The following is an 18,248-nucleotide window of genomic DNA, read 5'->3' as shown; positions in this document are numbered from 1 at the left end:
TCCTCTAATTTTCCCTCCCTACCATTCATGACTCCTCTTTTCACATTCACCTCCTGTCTGAGACAGCATTAGTGAATATATTAGTGTATTCAATTTTCAATATTAATAAAATTAATATTGGGTTGAACCTACCCTTACCTGCAGGATAACACTAATATTGAAGTAACACATCAACATTTGCCTTAAACCCCTACCCAGGTCCTTATTAGTATTCAGATCTGAGCTCCCATTGGTTCCAGGATCTGGACCTCCATCCTTACCTCTCTGATTAAATAATTTGCTTCAAAATCACTCACAGTTTTCAACCTAATAATACAGCAGAGGAAAAAGTGGCTCTAAGCATCATGAATATTTATTTTTTCAGCAATGAAGGAACAAGTTTACCCAACAGCTTTTCTAGCTGATTGTCTGCAGCACAAGGAAGCTATGGCCACGTTAACACAAGCAGTAGTAGTCTATTGTTTTAGTAGACACTTCTTTTTCCTTCCTTTTGAATAAATACACCGCAGGGTCTGGGAGGACATGTGCCAAGAGCATTACTGGGCGCAGCAACAGCCGAACAAAGCGCAATCCTAATCATAACAGAGCGAGCAAGTATTGTTACAAATGTTCTCTTTAGTATGGAAATGAGCCAGGGGTAATAAAAACACCATAAAAACGTCAAAATGACCGATCACCACCAAGCGCTCGCCTTTCTATAACCAAAACTTGCAATGAACTTAGAAAAATTCCTGCCTTAAGAGAGATGCCATTTTTAGTTAACGTTATTGTTCAACTTCTTCTCACTTCGCTGCACAGTTAAATGATTGCAGAAGAGAACAACTTCAGAAGGGCATCAGTAAAGACCTGATTGATATTAAATGGCATCGAGCATGATGGTGGACTCTGGATGGGAGCAAACTGTTAACCAGGGCATTAACATTAACACTGCTACTGCCTCTTTATGAGAATTGGGGCATATTTAGGTGCTAATTGTTTGAACAGCATCAATAACACATAATGCTTAATAAGATACAAATGAAGAGCTGTGTAATTCATGTAATTCCATCAGAAAACACTCAGGAACAGCAGCTTGACTTTAATTACTCAGATCAAAGGAAAAAGGCATTTTGAAGTCTGGTCTAAAATGTTATTTATTACTCCTTTCACTAAAGCATAGATCAGCTCGGATAGAAATAGCACTTTGGACTGGATTTGGTTAGTGAAAATGAGAAAAAAAAAAGAATATTCATTGCTTTGCTGATGTCCATGCATATTAGAGGATATGCTAAATCCTAATTACAGCAGACTGGCAGAAAGGAAAAGAAAAAAAAGAAAGAAAAAAATGCATAAGCTAAAATGAGGACAAATAAAGGTCATAGCTCTGTATGTTGCTTGCAGAGACCTGAAGCTGGTAAGCACACAAAGGTGCCTTGGCTAACCAAAATGTAAAATGGGCATTCTCTTTTCTCCAGACTCCACTCCATAAATAGACAATATATATGTGCCACCTGTCAGTCAATATAACACCACTATTTTAAATGTGGTTTTATCAGCCATTACTTTGTATTTCCAACTGTAGTAATCCACATTTTTGGTGTTGGGATTTGCTCGTGGCTTTTTTTACGTTTGTAGCAAACTTTTAAAAGCTGAGAGTCTTGGGTGAAGAAATGGTCTGCTGGTAAGATAGCATGAGGTGAAGAGAAAGTCTATACCTACAGCTCCCTACTTACTAGCATTGTCTGCCAGGTCCAAAACACAGAACTGACCTGGCAGGTGGCCTGGATGCATCCCAGCACATTTGTAAGACAGACCCTAACCTATCCCAGCACATTTGGATCATAGATTCACAACATGGAGTAGGTTGGAAGGGACTTCTAAGGGTCATTTAGTCCCACCCTCTGCAATCAACAGGGACACCTTCAACTAGATCAGGTTGCTCAGAGCCCTATCCAACCTGGCCTTGAATGTTTCCAGGGGTGGGGCATCCACCACCTCTTTGGGCAACCTGGTGTTTCACCATCCTCCTTGTAAAATAATTTTTTCCTTACATCTAGTTTGAGATTTAAACATTTAAAGGGCTGTAAGTAACTGGAGGATACTAAGAGGGTATAATTGGTTGGTGGTCTTAAACTTTATCACACTGGTTTGGTTCTGTGTCTTGGTGCTCTCTGCAGTTACAGCATCCTCAGGGTTGGAAGAGAACCTCAATATCATCCAGTCCCACTGTCAAACCAGCACCACCATAATCACCCCTAAACCATCTCCCCAAGTGCCACATCCAGTCACCCCTTGAACATTTCCCACAACAGTGACTCCACTACCTCCCTGGAAAATGTAATCTAACACTTAACCACTCTTTCAGTGAAAAATGCTTTCCAATTATCTAATCTGAAATTCCATTGCTGCAGTCTAAGGCCATTTCTTCTCATTCATGGAGACCAACCCTCACTACAGCTTCCTTCCAGGTAGTTGTGGAGAGCAGTGAGATCCCCTCAAGCCAGCCTCCTCTTCTCCAGACTAGACCACCCTGTTCTGTTCCCTCAGCTGGTCATCAAAGGACATGTAGGATGACAGACTAACCCATCCCAACACATTGGATGACAGCCCTGTCCTGGGTTGTAGTGCAGGATGTACACAAAGTATTTATTCTATCACCATCTTCATGAACCAGGTGGGGCAGTGTCTTCCCAGGCCCCCTTCCTTTGGGCTGTCTTCTGCTAATGGCCCATCAATGCCTTGCCCATGACTCACAGGTAACTCCCTCCAGGAGTTATCTCTGTTTAATGGGCCATCAAGGACCCACTTCACAACTCATCATCCCATTGTGAGATGCTCCGCCCAGGGGGAGGAGCCAAGCATTCCCACCTGGATACAATCTGGGATTTGGGACAGTACAAGCAGCCCTTACCCACTGGATTCCCAGAGGGCCAGAGCTACCAGATCTCTCTACAGGATCACTGCTTCAGGAAGAGCACCTCATCTGGACTGCTCCCACCACCCTGCTCAGGTTGTATTCTGACTCTGTCAGTGGTCTTTTGTATTATTGCTTTTATTTTATTTTATTTTATTTTATTTTATTTTATTTTATTTTATTTTCCTTTTCTTCCTTTCTTCTTATTAAACTGTGTTTCTGACTTGGAACCTCTCACTCGTTTTGCTTTCAAACCACAACAAGCCCCAAACCCATGCCAGCACATTTGAATGACAGACCCTACAACAGAGGGGTGTGCGCACACATGGGGACACACCACTGTTTGCACAAAGCAGCTGTAAATGTCAGTGCAGAGCCCCACTTTATGTAAATAACATCATGACTGCTGCACTCAGCTGGGAAGTGGTTGGATCATCCTGCCTGGAGGCAGCTGGAGCTGAGTTTGCAGCCTGGGTGTGCAGCCTTGGTGTGCAGTCATGTGCCCATCGCTGCCATGAGGTCGCTCATGCCACCACGGTGCTCACTGCGAGCAGCACAGTCACAGCCAGGTGCTCTGGCATCTCCTTTTCTTTGCAGCTCAACTGCATTTCCCTAGGGCCAGAAGGCACCACTAGATGACCTCATCTGGGCTCCATGAATCCCTTTATCACTGTAACATTCCCAAAATCTTGCATTCAGCCACATGCTGTCCACAAAGCACCCAGCCTCAAAGATTTTGAAAGATGTAGTGTCTACTTCTTCCTTTGACAGCTCCTTCCAAAGTGTGTGCATTTCCCATTTATGTGTGTCTGGCTTCATACTGGGGCCATTAATTTCTGCCCCATCCTTCTCTGCCAATAGTCCAGCCAGGGCAAAGATGTAAAATCTGGGAATGGCTCCATGTGTCCAACTGATTTCCAACTCCATGTGTCCAACTGGACATTGCAGGAATTTTTTTTTTCCCACTGGCATCTCCAAGGGCCAGTGGCCTTGTATGGGTAATGGCCATAATGGTCAAATGGTAACAAGCTCTGTAGGGTAATAATTCAATGATTGTAAAGATCTTTTGCAATGATTCAATGTTAATCATCAGTTTTGAGCAATTTGGAGTCCTGGGGATGCTTAAAGTACCTAATGTAGGCAGAGGTGCTGTCCAGGTAGGAAAACCATGATAAATTCCCCATTAATATCTGACCACCTCCCAGGGTTTGCTCATCTCTGCATCTTCCCCAGGTCTTTATTCCAGTATTTCAAACCTCTTGAAGAGTTTCAGACAGCCACAGAAATGGAGTCAACAGAGAAATATTTCCTCTTTCCTACCCCAAGTGTGCAATTTCTGCACAGGGATTTTTGGGGTAGAGGCTCAGGTCAGGTCACGATGAAGTTTGGGTGAGGGACAGCTTTTCTGAACTTAAGATGTCACAGCTTGGACATTTGCTGCCTCTGGAGTGAGTAGTGAGCCACTCACAGGTTTGCCTCAAAGGAGGTAGAAGTGCTGAGCTTGACCTTGAAATCCCTGATCCATTCCAGGTACTCCAATATTTCATCTTACTAATTAAAATTTGGCTCCTAGTGCAGTTATAGCATTTGGCTTTAGAGGTGAACAGATTAAAAACTGCCCTTTTTCACTAAAACCCAGAAACCTTTCCCAAGTAATAAAAAAAAACAAAACAAAACAAAACAACAAAACAAAACAAAAACAAAAACAAAAACAAAAACAACAAAAAAAAAACCAACCAAAAAAGAAGCGTCTCTGCTTGATTCACAGAACCCACACAAAATATCGGACCAAGCTGTGGCACACAGGTAACTTCACAATATTGTCTGCTTTGTCCTGCCAGTACACACTCCTGATGAGTGCTGACACACACACCCCACACAGAGCCATCCTTCCCTTCAAAACACAGAACTCTAAAACACATTAACACAATTCCAGGCTTTTATTCCTTTTTTTTTCTGCAACTTTTATTACAAAGCCACAGACACACTGCGACATTCTGTCTCCTTTGATGTGTTCAGTTATTGTATTTGTCACCAAATGAAAACCACAGAACACTTTTTATCTTCAACGTCTGATAAGTTTTCGGTTCGAAAGGGGCCGACCACAGAAAGATTGTCCATACAAAGTTAAAAAATGCCACACACAAACTGGTAGGTAAAGCCATGTTTGATCTGTAATGCAAATAAAATTAACAAAGATAGTGAGTTTTAAGCCTAAAATCCCTTTGATCTTTGAAGCTCCATGGTTTTAAAAGTACAACTGCCTTCTGTACCACAGCCTGGCACGTACATCTATATGCCTATATGCATATGTATACAAATACATAAAATAAAAAATCTTCTGTGTTCAACATAGGGTCAGCTACCAAAAAACAAGACAATGGTTTTCTTTGAACACGCTCTATTTAGGAATGAAGTTGCATTCAAATCTTTTTCCACTGAATAGAAAACACATTCATACACAAGTATGACCTGGTTGAATTTATTTAAACTACGGAAGACTTTGCAATATATGCAAGGCACAATCAAGCCCTAAAATTCAATGGCATGCAGTAGGGCTTGGGACAAAGTTGGAAAAGCTCTTAAGAGATACCTTGTGAAGGAAAACTAATTCCTAAAAAATGTGAAATCCACCCAGGCACAGCAAGCCAGGACAAGGCCCAGACAAAAACCACAGCCCCTCCTAACTAGGGTATTTCCCTGAGGGGAAACTTCACATCATTTTTGGTGGTCAGGATGCAGCAGATGCCCAAGGCAGGATGAAATCTCCAGGCTTTCTGCAAATCAAGATCTTTATAGCATCTCTCATGGTGCATCCAAAACCAGAGCTGCATTCTCAGTAGCAGAGCTGAGAGCTGCAGCTGCCCTGGGCTGATGGATCATCCATGCTGGGTAGTTTAATGCCTTTGGAGAGCTCTGTCAGCAGCACTAGAGATTTATCTTTGACTCAGGAGCTTTGGAGGGCAGGAAGAAAGCTCTCCTTCCACTTGAGCCATCTGACAAAATGTAAAGTTTTTGCCTGCATGATACATCACTGTGGAGATGGGTCACAAAGGGCAGAAGGCACTGGTGGAGAGTGCTAGGCACAGCCTGGAATTCTGTGCTGTATGGGAAATGCTGGAGTGCTTCTCTTAACCCACCAACCCTCTCTCTGAGGCTCAGAGATGGAGCTGCCACTTGAACTGGTGCTGTTAGAAAAACTCTCAGGGTTTGCTTAAGGGCTGAACCCCACAAACCCAGTGCTCACCTCCACCTCTGAAGCTGGTGTCAGGACTGCTCACAGAGCATGGGTCAGAAATGTCTCCTTGCTACAATACTGGCCCAGACAGCAGAAGACCACAGGCTCCCAGGGGAAAACTGCCCTTTGCCATGCCCTTGATGCTGCTGGAATGTGCAGGAGTCTGGGACATTCTACGGTGCAGTAAGAAGCTTCCCACAGGCACAAGATGTGAGATGCAGACTTTAGCATCCCTCATGGAAACATACACTTAGTGTCTCCTTGAAATAAAGTCAATGCCCTTAGTGTATAGAGGCTTTTTTTTTTTTTTAATGAAATGATTCAGTATACTACAGCCATTAAGAACTCCTGCCTAAATCATGCCTTTTATCCATGCCTTATATCAGTGCTCACACTTAAGCTCCTCTCAGCTCTCCCTGAAGTTGAGAGGATGCATATAAAGATATCCTTAATCTGAATTTTAGGGATTTCATAAATTTGTGTTCAAGCCTCTGGCCGAAAAATACTAGTTATCAATGGGTTGCTTTATTACAACCTCTACAGGAGGACCATCACGAGGGATGGTCTTCCTCTACTGGTTATTACATGGATAACCTAATCCTAAGGCAAGAAAGGGACTTTTTGGAGCAGAATGTATTGGTGAAGAAAGCAGGAGCTGACGTGTTTCACTGAATCGGGGCCCCATCTCACAGCACCACGGCTGAGCAAACAGGGAACTGTTTGGTTTGCTGGTGATTCAAACAAACCACCAGAAAAAATCACTGCGGGTCAACACAGAGCAAATACCTCCAGAAACGTTCAGAGAAAAGCAAAGCCTGAAGCACAGCTTTGTTTCAGGTTAAATAAAGTGTTTCAGTTTTAAATGGAGCAGCCGGTTTGGTGAGGATCTCTTTCATGGAATAGGCTTGAGAAGGAAGTAATTTCAAACTTAAAAATTAACACATTTCAGATGTTCTCTTTTTTTTTTTTAACCATCAAACTCTAAATGAAAAGAAGAGAAACAGTTGCATCATTGCTGAACCTGCTTTCTCCCAAAAAAATTTGCCCCCTGAAGAGCTGGGTGCCTCTCTGTGGTGTGCAACAGAAGGAAGGTTCAAGCCCCCCTGAAGGGGAGCAGCTCCTGTGTTCTCTCCTCACTGTCCCCAGCTCACCTTCCCCAGGCTCCTAAAGCAGCTGCAGTTACAAATTAAGTGTTTCACCTACATTTCATCATTTCCCCTTCCAAGCACCTTGAGGCCAAAGTTCCTTTTACAGCCTCACAAATTATTATGGTTTGATTTACAAAAATTTCTTTTAAAAATGCAAACAAACAAACCAACCCCAAACCAACAAACTGCTGCAAGTCTGGGCTTAAAAAACTAATGAATCATCCTCCCCACACCCCCCCCACACACACCCAGAAATGCATAGTGAAACAGCTTTCCCTGTGAGAGAAGAACTCTGCTACTAAAGATGGCTGGGGTCCATGAGAAATGATCTGGCTGCTGCAGACCCTCACAGTCAGAATACAGACAGTGGAAAAGGTCAGTTTCTGACAGACAGGATGGCACCAGCAGCACCTGAGGTGACAGGAGATGACACCTGGCTAGTGTGAAAAGGCATAGAGACAGGTGGCCTCCAGGTTAGGAGAAGCACAGTTGTCACAAGCTACATCAAGTGTGTTCTGAGCATGGCATCTACAGAACCTGAAAAAAAAATCTTTATTTTCTTTGATCAAAAAATACATATAGAAATGCCTGTTTTGAGGAAAATATCATACATTTTTTTTCTTGTTTAACAAAATAAATTAAATATACATGACTTCTGTTTAAACTCTATATAGAATTACAAAGGTTTTATATTTTGCAATTGGATTCATTCCCAGTCCATATAGGTATTTAATATGGTCCTTATTTATTTTCTCTTCTTTCTGTTTTTACTGTTGTTTGAACTGCAACGTTTTATCACTTATGAAGTGATATCTGAGGGGAGGGGACAACCACACACAACCTAGGTGGATATTTCTCAAATGCAATTTTTTCCTACAAGATTATTTCACTCTCTTTGCTTCTTACTATTTTTTCTAATGTTTTCATGTATTTTGCATTGATGCAGAAAATCCAGTAGCTTGTCACTCTAAGCCATCAGAGAAGGACAGTGTGTTTTGCTTTCTTCACCATCAGCAGTTCAATTATTATTATTAATTATTATTATTTCTTAAATATAAATATAAAGGTGTTCTGTACAATGTTCCTCTTTCCTTCTTTCCTTTTTCCTGGCAGTGGCACTGAGTCCCAGGACCAGGGGAGCGGAGCTGATCTGCAGAATATCCCATGGGAAACAAGATGTCTTCACCTTACTGAAACTTAACCAATCAGATTGTGCTGACCATGACTGAGAAGCACACGGCTTTTCACCTTGTGAACAGAAATTGGTTTTTCCAGAAAATTGTGTTATTTTCTTTCCCTGGAAGAGATGACCTGGTTACGTCTCCTGGTGCTTTGGCACTAAACCTCAAGTACGTTAGAGCTTGAGTCACTCAGACTCAACAGGACAGGTCTGGGGGCTTCCCACCAAAACAAGCGATGCCCAGCAGGCATCCAGGCCCATCCAGAGAAGTACCACACACACCTCTTGCTCCATCTGCTCCTTTCAGTAACACAAGGAAGGAGGTGGTGGTTCACATCCCTGTGTCCCATCTCACTTGCTGCCACTTTGATTAAAATATCCAGGAAGGCTCTGCTGCTGGAGACAGAATTGGAGTTCCTTCATTATTCCTCAGCTACATCCTGATTGCAATAATTAAAAAAAAAAAAAATCTCTTTTCTCTCTCTGTCTTTCTCTATTATATATATATTTATATAGATAGATATAGATATATACACATATATATATACACACATACACACACGCATATACAATTATATATATATGTATATATATATTTAAAATTATATATATATATATAACCTTTTCTGTCTGCTTTGCCTGTTGCTTGGCAGTGCGAGCTGACTTGGAGCAGTCTCTGCTGCTGAGGTACCACGAGGAAAAGCCCAAAGGAGCCGCTGTACACGGGGCCCACCCTTAGCACTGGTACTGAATGTGTTGGTGCTGGTGCACTTTGCCTTCCACGTGCGAGTGGGTGTGGGTGTGGATGTCCGTGTAAATCTTTGGGTACATTTTGGAGGCCATGGCAGGGGCCAGGGCAGGCCCCTGGGACAGTAAATGCTGCTGCTGGGCCACGTACTCCTCGTAGTTGATGGAGGAGATGCAGTCCTTGTCGGGGAGCTGGGAGACGCAGATCCTGTCGCGGGGCGGCGGGCGGTGCGCGGGCGCCGCGGCCGGAGGGGAGCACGGCTTCTTCTTGGACTGGCACAGCCACAGCAGGATGGTCCCAAAGATGAAGACAGCCCCGGCAGGGATGCCGATGATCACTGGCCAGGGCAGGCTGCTGGCTGAGGAAGGGGGCACAGGTGCACTGGGAGGCTTGGGATCTGGACACGGTGGCAAGGGAGAGACAGAAAGAGTTAATTAAGTGCAGGCAAAGCGGATTCGAAACAGATGTCACGCTTGGGCTGGCTGCTGTACAGGCTGTCTGGCAACCCTGCCAGACCAAGTAACAGGGGAGAAATCAAGCTAGCACATGATGTTTGGTAACTGCCTTGCTTTTCAGTGCTCCTGGAAGGACAAGCAACTCATTTTCTCTGGTTTAGGGGTCAGGAGGAGAGTCTTTGGGGAACTCTCTTATCCAAGCTTTAATGGATGCACACTAGAGCCAGCCTGAGAGAACTTCCTAACACTCTCACTCTGTGACAGAGTGGGCTTTGCTGCCCAGACTGAAGAACACAATACAGGACATGTCAGTAAAAGCTCCCTGTTAGCAGCCCAGGAGGCACATCAGGTTGCACAGCACGCTGCCCACCCACCTCTGCCAGGTGTAGCTCTGCCTACAAGGGCTTCAGACACTTTCCAGAAATCCTGTCTAGCAATCCTGGAGCTACCCAGCAATGCTCCACCATAGCAGGGAGAATGAATGTGGGGTTTTGGAGGTGTTGTCTTAAATTTCTTGTGTGGCTGGGGGAAAGGCTGAAGGATGGGAAAAATATAGGTGAGCTGGTGGCCCCTCCTTGGTTCCCAAGTGATGAAGAACTGAAATTTCATTTAGCATTGAAGTCTGTCCTCAGCTTCCTACACCAAATGAGCTCTACCTCCACCTCTCCAGCTTTTTGGAGCTGCTGCTGGCTTTTCAAGAGCAGTAAATTCAGCTACTGGAGGAGATAAGATGCTTTAGACATCATCTTTCACAACCACCTCCTCCTTTATCTCTCTGCAGTTGGCAGTCAGTGGCTATCCCTGGATAGCCACTCCAGTTTAATAAATCCTGATCTGATTTATAGACCCAAAAGGAGTCCTGGGGTAGGATTCTAGCTATGAAAATCTTTGTCTAGATAGCTACCAGCTGGAATATCCAATGCCTTGAAACATACCCAGGGCACAGAATTCGACTTGCAGGGAGACCCAGAAAACTTCAAAAACCACAGGCCATCTTAATCATTCACTGTGTTATATTTAAACATGTATCACTTAACTTCCAAGCTAAACTTCTTTAAGACACTAATGTCTTTTTCTCTCCTTGACAAATAATCCTATGGGTAGCTTGAAATGTTAAATATACACTATGTGGTCTCCTTGAAGTTAGGAGGACCTATACTTTGACCTCAATAGACAAAATTTTGATTCCCCAACACTGGAAATTACAGAATAATTTAGGCTGGAAGGTGAGTCTGGTCCAGCCCCCTGTTAAAAACATGTCATGATCAGAGAACTGACCCATTGGCTGACCATGAAAATAGAAGTCTTCATGCTGGTTGCCAAAAATCCTATGCTGGGCTGAAAAGAAGTGTTTTGATATTCATCCATGCTCCTCAGAGCTTCCAATGTCAAAGCTGGTAGATTTACAAGCAAAATGGTTTTTTTTAACTCATGGCTTTACAACCACATCTTTGCATCTTAGGACAAGCTGGGTTCTCCTTCTCAACCATGGCCAATAACAACAGATCTGCAGTGTCTGGTTATGGGATGAGGCCTCACTACAGTCCCATTTAAATCCATGGAAAGTCTCCCCCTGATTTCAGTGGGAGCTGGATCAGACTCTCATAGGTCAGGAACTCCCAGAGGCTTTGAGTTATATCCCACCCATGCTGCTTCTTCCTTGGTATTTACAGGCCTTTCAGTTAGCGTAGTCCTAAATCCAAAATGTTTATTAGCTGCATAGTCAGAAGACAAAGGAGCAAATGATCAGCAAATGACAAGGATGGTGTGTCTCAAACACAAATGACACAGTCTCAGTTGGATGTGGCCAGCTCTGTGGTCTGGGGAGGGAAGGCAGCAGCTGTGAGTTTGGTACAGGGGCCCCAGAGGATCACTGGGTAAAAAATTAACTAATCAATCATTCTGGTTTTCACACTTATTCATTTCATTTCTTTGTGACCCAGAAAACTTTTATTCTTCTCCCATTTTATGGGCCTGTATCATTGTTTCCTTTTACCAGTAAAAGCAATATAAATAAGGGCAAGAGAAAGGAGGAATTTTAGGGAATGAGGTTGCAAACTGTGCTGTTACTCAGTTCCCCTCTCCCATCCTGCAGCCTATCACTGAAGTGATTGAGTGTCTGCAACTGCATTATCTTTTCCCAGCTTGCTCCTCTTTCATACAGGAGCAGATAACTCCATTTTTATGTCACCTGGATAACTGAAAGGGGCCTCAACAATGTCTGAAAGTATCTGCAGGGAGGTGTCAGAGCATGGACCAGGCTCTGCTCCACTATGCTGAACAATAGGACACAAAGAAAGGGCAGAACCTGATGCCTAGGAAGTTCCACCTGAATGTGAGGAAGAACTTCTTTACTGTGCAGTGACTGAGCACTGAACAGATTGCCCATAGAGGCTGTGGAGTCTCCCTCATTGGAGATATTTCAGAGCCATCCTGACACAATCCTGTGCCAGGTGGTCTGGATTGACTCTGCTTGAGCGGGGAGGTTGGACCAGATGACCCACTGTGGTCCCTTCCAATCTGACCAGTTCTGTGATTCTGTGATTATTCCCCACAAAGGGAGAAAAGGAAACATCATCAACAGGATTTCAGCAGGAAGTGATTTAAATCAGGGCTGATTTAGTCCCCCATTCATTCTTATCAGAACTGGGCTAGCCTAAATCAGCACAGCATCACAGAGGGCCAGGGAACCAATGGGCATCAGTAGCTGAATTAATAAATACCACAACGCAGATGACTGGTAATATAAAAAAATAGAGGGGGGGAAAAATGTCACAACTTGTGAACCCAGTATTTTCTGAGCCTGAGAATTGCTAGCTCTTCCCAAGGGAAACTTTTCAACAGTTTTCTTTTTTCCAAAACAACCTTGTGTAAACAATATTCCTTTCCCATAACAACAGGTGTTGTTTGCTATTTCTGTTACTTAGCCAGTGGAAGAGATGTCAGCCCTATGGACCAATAACGTGCCTTCTTAGCACAGCACATTATAAAAGGGCTGAAGGAATTGTAAATAAAGCCTTCTGATTTCTACTGTCTTCTGACTGGAGTCAAGCACCTTTATTTTGTGTCCTATTGCAACAACAACTCACCTGGCAGGACTGTGAGAAAAGCACTCCGGAAGCTGTAGCCCATGGTGTTCGCCCCGAGGCAAATGTACATCCCTGCATCCTCCTCCTTGGCTCGAGTGATCATCAGTTTGTTCAGGTAGGAGCCATCTGGGCGGGACCAGACCTCCCCTGTGGGCAGCACGACGAACTTCTGTCCCCCAACATCAATGGTGGAGTTGTACTTGCTCTCCGTGCCATACTCCACCCTCTTCAGCCACTGGATCACGGGCTTGACGTCGCTGCGGACCTTGCACTGGAAGGAGGTGGTCCCACCGTAGTCCACCGTGGTGTTGACGGGGTGTGTCCCTGTCAGGATGGGCTTGGACCTCGTCCTCTCTGCACAGAAACACAGGGAGCTCCGTGGGCAAAGGTGTTTGCCAACCTCAGCAACATGCAGTTGCAGGAACATAGGGAAAAGGTATAGGAGGCATGCAAAGTGTGTCTAGTCTGGCCCCTCAGTTTAGGAAGGATGCTGAGATGCTTGAGTGCATCCAGAGAGGGAAATAAGGCTGGTGAGGAGCTTGGAACACAAACCCTGTGAAGACCAATTGAGGGAGCTGAGGTTGTTTAGCCTGGAGAAAAGGAGACTCAGAGGTGACATTATCACTCTCTACAACTCCCTGAAAGGTGGCTGTAGCCAGGTGGGGGTTGGTCTCTTTCTCCAGACAGCAACTGACAGAACGAGAGAACAAGTCTCAAGCTGTGCCAAGGGAAATTTAGGTTGGATATTAGGAAAAAGTTTTTCACAGAAAGAGTGATAGAATACTGGAATGGTCTGCCTGGGGAGGTGGTAGAGCCACCATCCCTGGATGTGTTTAAACAAAGACTGGATGTGGCACCCAGTGTGGTTTAGTTGAGGTGTTCGGGCATGGGTTAGACTTGATGATCTTGGAGGTCTCTTCCAACCTAGTGATTCTATGAATTCTGTGAAAATAACAGTCTAGTCCAACTCCCTGCCCCAAGGCAGGCTGAGATTTCTGCAAACTATTCCTGATACACATTTTGCCAGCCTCTGCCAAAGCCTCCAACAGGAGATGCTCTCCAGTCCAAACAACTCCTCCATTGTCTGAGGCTTTAACAAATCTCTTCTCATGCTCAACCTGAATCTTCCTGTTTATAACAAGGAAGTTCCTTTTCTACCTGCATCAGACCTGGAGAAAAGGATGGTTTCTCTCTGAGCCCTTGTATTTTAGAAGATTTTCTTCATCCTTCTCTTCTGTACACTGAGCAACTCTCCTACCTGTGATTCTGTGATGTGTCTCTTACCACCATGACCAGTAGGCTGCAATTTACAGGTGAGTAAGACAGAGCACTTATGTGTTTTTAGACACAACCTCAGGTTTTTACCAGATTATATACAAATACTTATCTGTTAAGGACCCACACCTGATGGCTACCTCCAGTTTGGGGATAGTGAGGGGTGGGGTGAGACATATCCTCTCTACCTTTGGCCTTTTTAAATGCTCCCTGTGGACAGACAAAATAATATGTGAAAAGACCCCTTCTCTCACGGACTATGGCAGGCTGTGGATATTCTCATCTTTTGTCTGGGAGTCCTTCAGGAGATACCTGTCACCTCTCAAGCTGTGCCTGGTAGGTGTCCATGGGGACCAAACTGTACCGGAAAAAATCCCATACCATGTCATCAAGTACTGGAAGAACCGAGACCACAGGCACTACCAGTGAGGAAGACTTTCATTTCATCCTCACCTCCCTGCTTTTATCACTCCTTTCTTTGGTATAATGACCACCACACTCACTATGGAAAAAAAAAATTGTGGAGGACAAGATCAGAAGGCTTTTTCTTTTCTAGCCAGTAACAAAATCTTTCCTTTCTCACAAATTATTTTGTGCCTCAAGTCCCAGGTAAGGCAGGAAACAAGACGGAAGGAAAGAAAATCAAACTGAAGAGGTTCACATGACCATCCTTTCCAGTATGATCGTAAGTCTAAGGTTGTGTCAACACCACATAAAGTGAAAGGAAAAATGTATGCCTCACTCTGAGGAATGTTTGGATTTTTTTTAGTGTTAGGATCAGATAAATCAGTCACAGTTTCCAGACAAGGAGGTACTGCAAACCTCTATCCTAGGCAAAGGAGAAATTATGGTATCACAGTGGGTGGTAGCTGCTGGCAATCATCAACTCCTTTTGATGGCAAACACTGTTGGATTGAGCATGTAACAAAACAGCTCCCACCAGCACTGGCTTTGGAGTGAGAGGAAGGAACAATGGACCCTCTTTCAAAAACTCGGGATATGTTCAATACTGAGGGCTCTAAAGATGTGCTTAGGAAACAAAAATACCACAGTAGTCTCTGTAGGCTTTGCCTTGGGACTGTGAGCAGCAATCACAGCCGGAGAGACTGAGACTCAGATAAGCAGGACTTAGGACTGGAGGCTCAGAGGGGAAAAAAAGGAGGAAATTGAATAAAACCTGTAATGCTCCACAGAATGATGTTAAAAATAGAAAGATGTCTGAAAACTGCTTAATTCCCTTATCTCCTTGACTCTGGTTCCAGCTTTGGTTACTGTTTTCACTCCTAGCCAGCAAAAGCTAATGAAAACAAAGGTTACATACATCTTTAAGTTGATAAAAACCAAGATAAACAGGGACACAGAAAGGGGTTTGTTCCTGGTGCTGTCTGGTTTTGATGAAGTGAAAATGCCACAGCTGCCATTAGGATGGGGCTTGATTCATTTCCTTGCCTCTGCTCCTGGTTTTAGTGTAAACACATGTTTTTACTGTCTCCACACAGCTGCATCTTTATCAATCCCAGATGTCCAGCAGGTTTGTGCCTTCAGAGCCCAACAGAGCTTCCCACATGTGCTTTTAATTCCTGTGATTCTAGAGAAACGACTTATCAGAGAACAGATCTTTACCTTTAAGAACGATCTTTCACACTGGGATAAACTTTCTCATGCTAAAATGTATGCACAGACAAACAACATGCTTTCCAAGTGGCTGGAAATAGCCCTCCATGCCCCTGCTCCTCATTAATGAAAGCTATTCAATCTTCCCTCCACTCAGCTCATCTTCTCCTCTTTCTTGAGTTGGCTACACTGCAATCATTTCCATGACAACTTATGATGTCATAGGCAAAGCACAATGATTTAAGAATAAGAGCTCTTCTCTGGTAAACTTAAGAAGGATTTGAGTATAATTATCCTCAGGAATAATAGGGGAAACAGAAGATTAGAGAGCAAGAATCAGAATACCTAGATAGTAAGAAGAGCAATTTACCTCATCACAATGCAGGGTAATCCCCCACAGCTCATCTTCTAAGGATTGAATCTCTAAAGCTATGTAGGCATCTAAAGATACAAACAGGATCCTAGTGTGTGTTTTTTGGGTTTGTTTCTTTTTAGTAACTCGTTTGTACCTGCCTGGACCTTCAGTTGGCCATATATTTTTTTAGAATCTGGCTCTAAAGCCTTGTCTGGCTAGTCACTCTAGTCATAAGATTTCTGCTAATTCCCTTGGGAAACTTCTAAATTAAATTTTGAATTGACTGGTTTCACCCATACTAATCTGGGCTATCCTAGATATTTTTCCCCCTCCCCCATGGTACTTGAAAGGGCATTCTCTGTTAGTTCTCAGTCTGTCCTTGAATTGACTGTCTTGTGGAAGAGACTGAACTGGGCATGACTTTCGTCACGCAGGTGCCTGTGGAGATGAATGTTTCCCAGGCACCTGTCCTCACTTCAGCTCCTCAGCTGTCTTCTTACAACTCTGTTTTGCCCAGGTATCAGGTTCATTCTAGAGTTTCAGCAATGTTTTCTCTGACATTTTTAGCACTTCCCCATTTCCACATCCAGCCACCAACACTGCACCCTTGCCACCACGCTGTCTTGACTGGCCCAGCCCCCTTCTCAAAGGCCCCTCTGTGCTCTCCCTCCCAGAGCTGCACTTACGGATCACTTCGACTTTGTACGTCGCGTTGATTTCCCCGACTTTGTTAAACACCCGGCAGGTGTATTTCCCACTGTCCTCTGGCTTCAGGTTCTTCAGGTTCAACGTCCACTTCTTCTTCTTGTTCTCCCCAATCTCCTGAGGAGTGAGGGGCTTGTTGTCCTTCAGCCAGGTGATGTCAGGCCGGGGGTTGCCGCTGGCCACGCACTTGAGGCGGATGGAGCTGCCGACGGGGCGGGCGATCACCCTCCGCCTCATCTTGGCAGGTTGAGTGAACCTGGGCCGGGCTGCAAAGGGCATCAGAAAGGACTGTGGTCAGCACAGGACATGAGCAAAGAAGGAAACTGTTGCTTGAGAGGCAGCCCCATACATGCCAGTGTATCACTCTCCCCTCACATCAACTCAAACTGTTTTCCTTAGAAGGGATCCACCACCCAGCCCAACGCATTTGAATGTCTACTGGACTGCTCTGGCCACTGCACTAACCTTCTACATAGCACAAACCCAGCATTTCTATGTCTTCAAGGCAATTGCACCAGACCATCTCACAAAATAATGCCAAAATCACGCTATTGCAGCTGAAGGCAAAATGCAGCCCCACAATCACACTGTAATTGTTACCATATTCCACAAACTCCTTAGCCAAGACCAAAGGAAAAAACTCAGATTCCTGTCACGCTGACCATTTTCTCAATTTTTTGCTTGTCACATGAAGCTTCATTTCCTGAAAATGTTTTGCCTCTTGGTTCTCAGTGGCTTTCTTGGAATTTAAGAAGAGTCAGCATCTTTTAAATACATAGGAAAGTCTTAGAAGTGTGACAGACTTTTGTACATTGATCTGAACTTAAATGTATGCAATTCGTTCAGCTCCAATTTACAAAACATTCATGCTGAATGGTCCAAAGCAGTGAACAAAGAAATGAAAAGACCCACTAAAACTCGGTGAGTTTGTAGTTAGAGAATACCCTGTGCCAGTCCATCCCAAAACTGGAGAATCTGAAGCAGTAGCTGCTGGTGGACAGAAGCGTGGGTTAAGCCAGTCATCTTGTCTTAGCAAAGAAATCACCAATATTTCTAAGAGCAGAGACAAGAAACTTAGAGAAATGCAAGGCCCTCAGCTGGCAAAATCTGAAAATAATTGAAGAATTTAAAAGAAATAACAAATTTCTCACAGTTACTTTAACTACACAGTGCCAGTCCAGGGGCACTTCCAACTAAATCCATCATAGAACTGATAAAGTCAGGAAAGACCTCTAAGGTTATTGAGTTCAACATTAATCTAACTCTGCCAGCTCCACCACTAAGCAGCACATCTACTTGCTTTTTAAACACTTCCAGGGATTCCCTGGCCAGCTACAGGATGGCCTAGTGAGACTCCCTACTTGACAGCCAGCCCTGCTGCCCAGGGCTGAGGGCCAGAAGCTCTGGGATGTGCATTATAGGGGAGCTTTCCTGAATGGAAGAGGCTGGTCTGCAGCTTCCTATCTCCAAGCACTGGGGAATGGCAGCCATTGCCCTCTGAGGTTTGTGAGCACAGCCCTTAGCCCTCACCCCCCTGCAGCCTTGGCC

General features: G+C 44.2%; 1 protein-coding gene across 5 annotated transcripts in view; it reads right to left on the bottom strand.

Moving 5' to 3' along the window:
• Window positions 1–4,814: 4,814 nt before the first annotated feature.
• The window catches only part of FGFRL1 (fibroblast growth factor receptor like 1), a 168,507-nt gene continuing 155,073 nt past the window's right edge, over window positions 4,815–18,248 (bottom strand). For all 5 annotated transcript variants that reach the window (XM_083861801.1, XM_083861803.1, XM_083861802.1 and 2 more), the window contains 3 exons: window positions 16,682–16,966; window positions 12,752–13,105; window positions 4,815–9,604 (listed from right to left, as the gene is read on the bottom strand). In XM_083861801.1, the coding sequence (XP_083717927.1) occupies window positions 9,195–9,604; window positions 12,752–13,105; window positions 16,682–16,966 (1,049 nt within the window). In that variant the 3' untranslated portion in view covers window positions 4,815–9,194. The remainder of the gene's footprint in view (window positions 9,605–12,751; window positions 13,106–16,681; window positions 16,967–18,248) is intronic.

Source organism: Zosterops lateralis (assembly GCF_965231275.1).
Source record: "Zosterops lateralis genome assembly, chromosome: 5".
In the NCBI taxonomy this organism is placed as follows: Eukaryota; Metazoa; Chordata; class Aves; order Passeriformes; family Zosteropidae; genus Zosterops; species Zosterops lateralis.
This window is presented reverse-complemented; position numbering and strand designations above follow the sequence as displayed.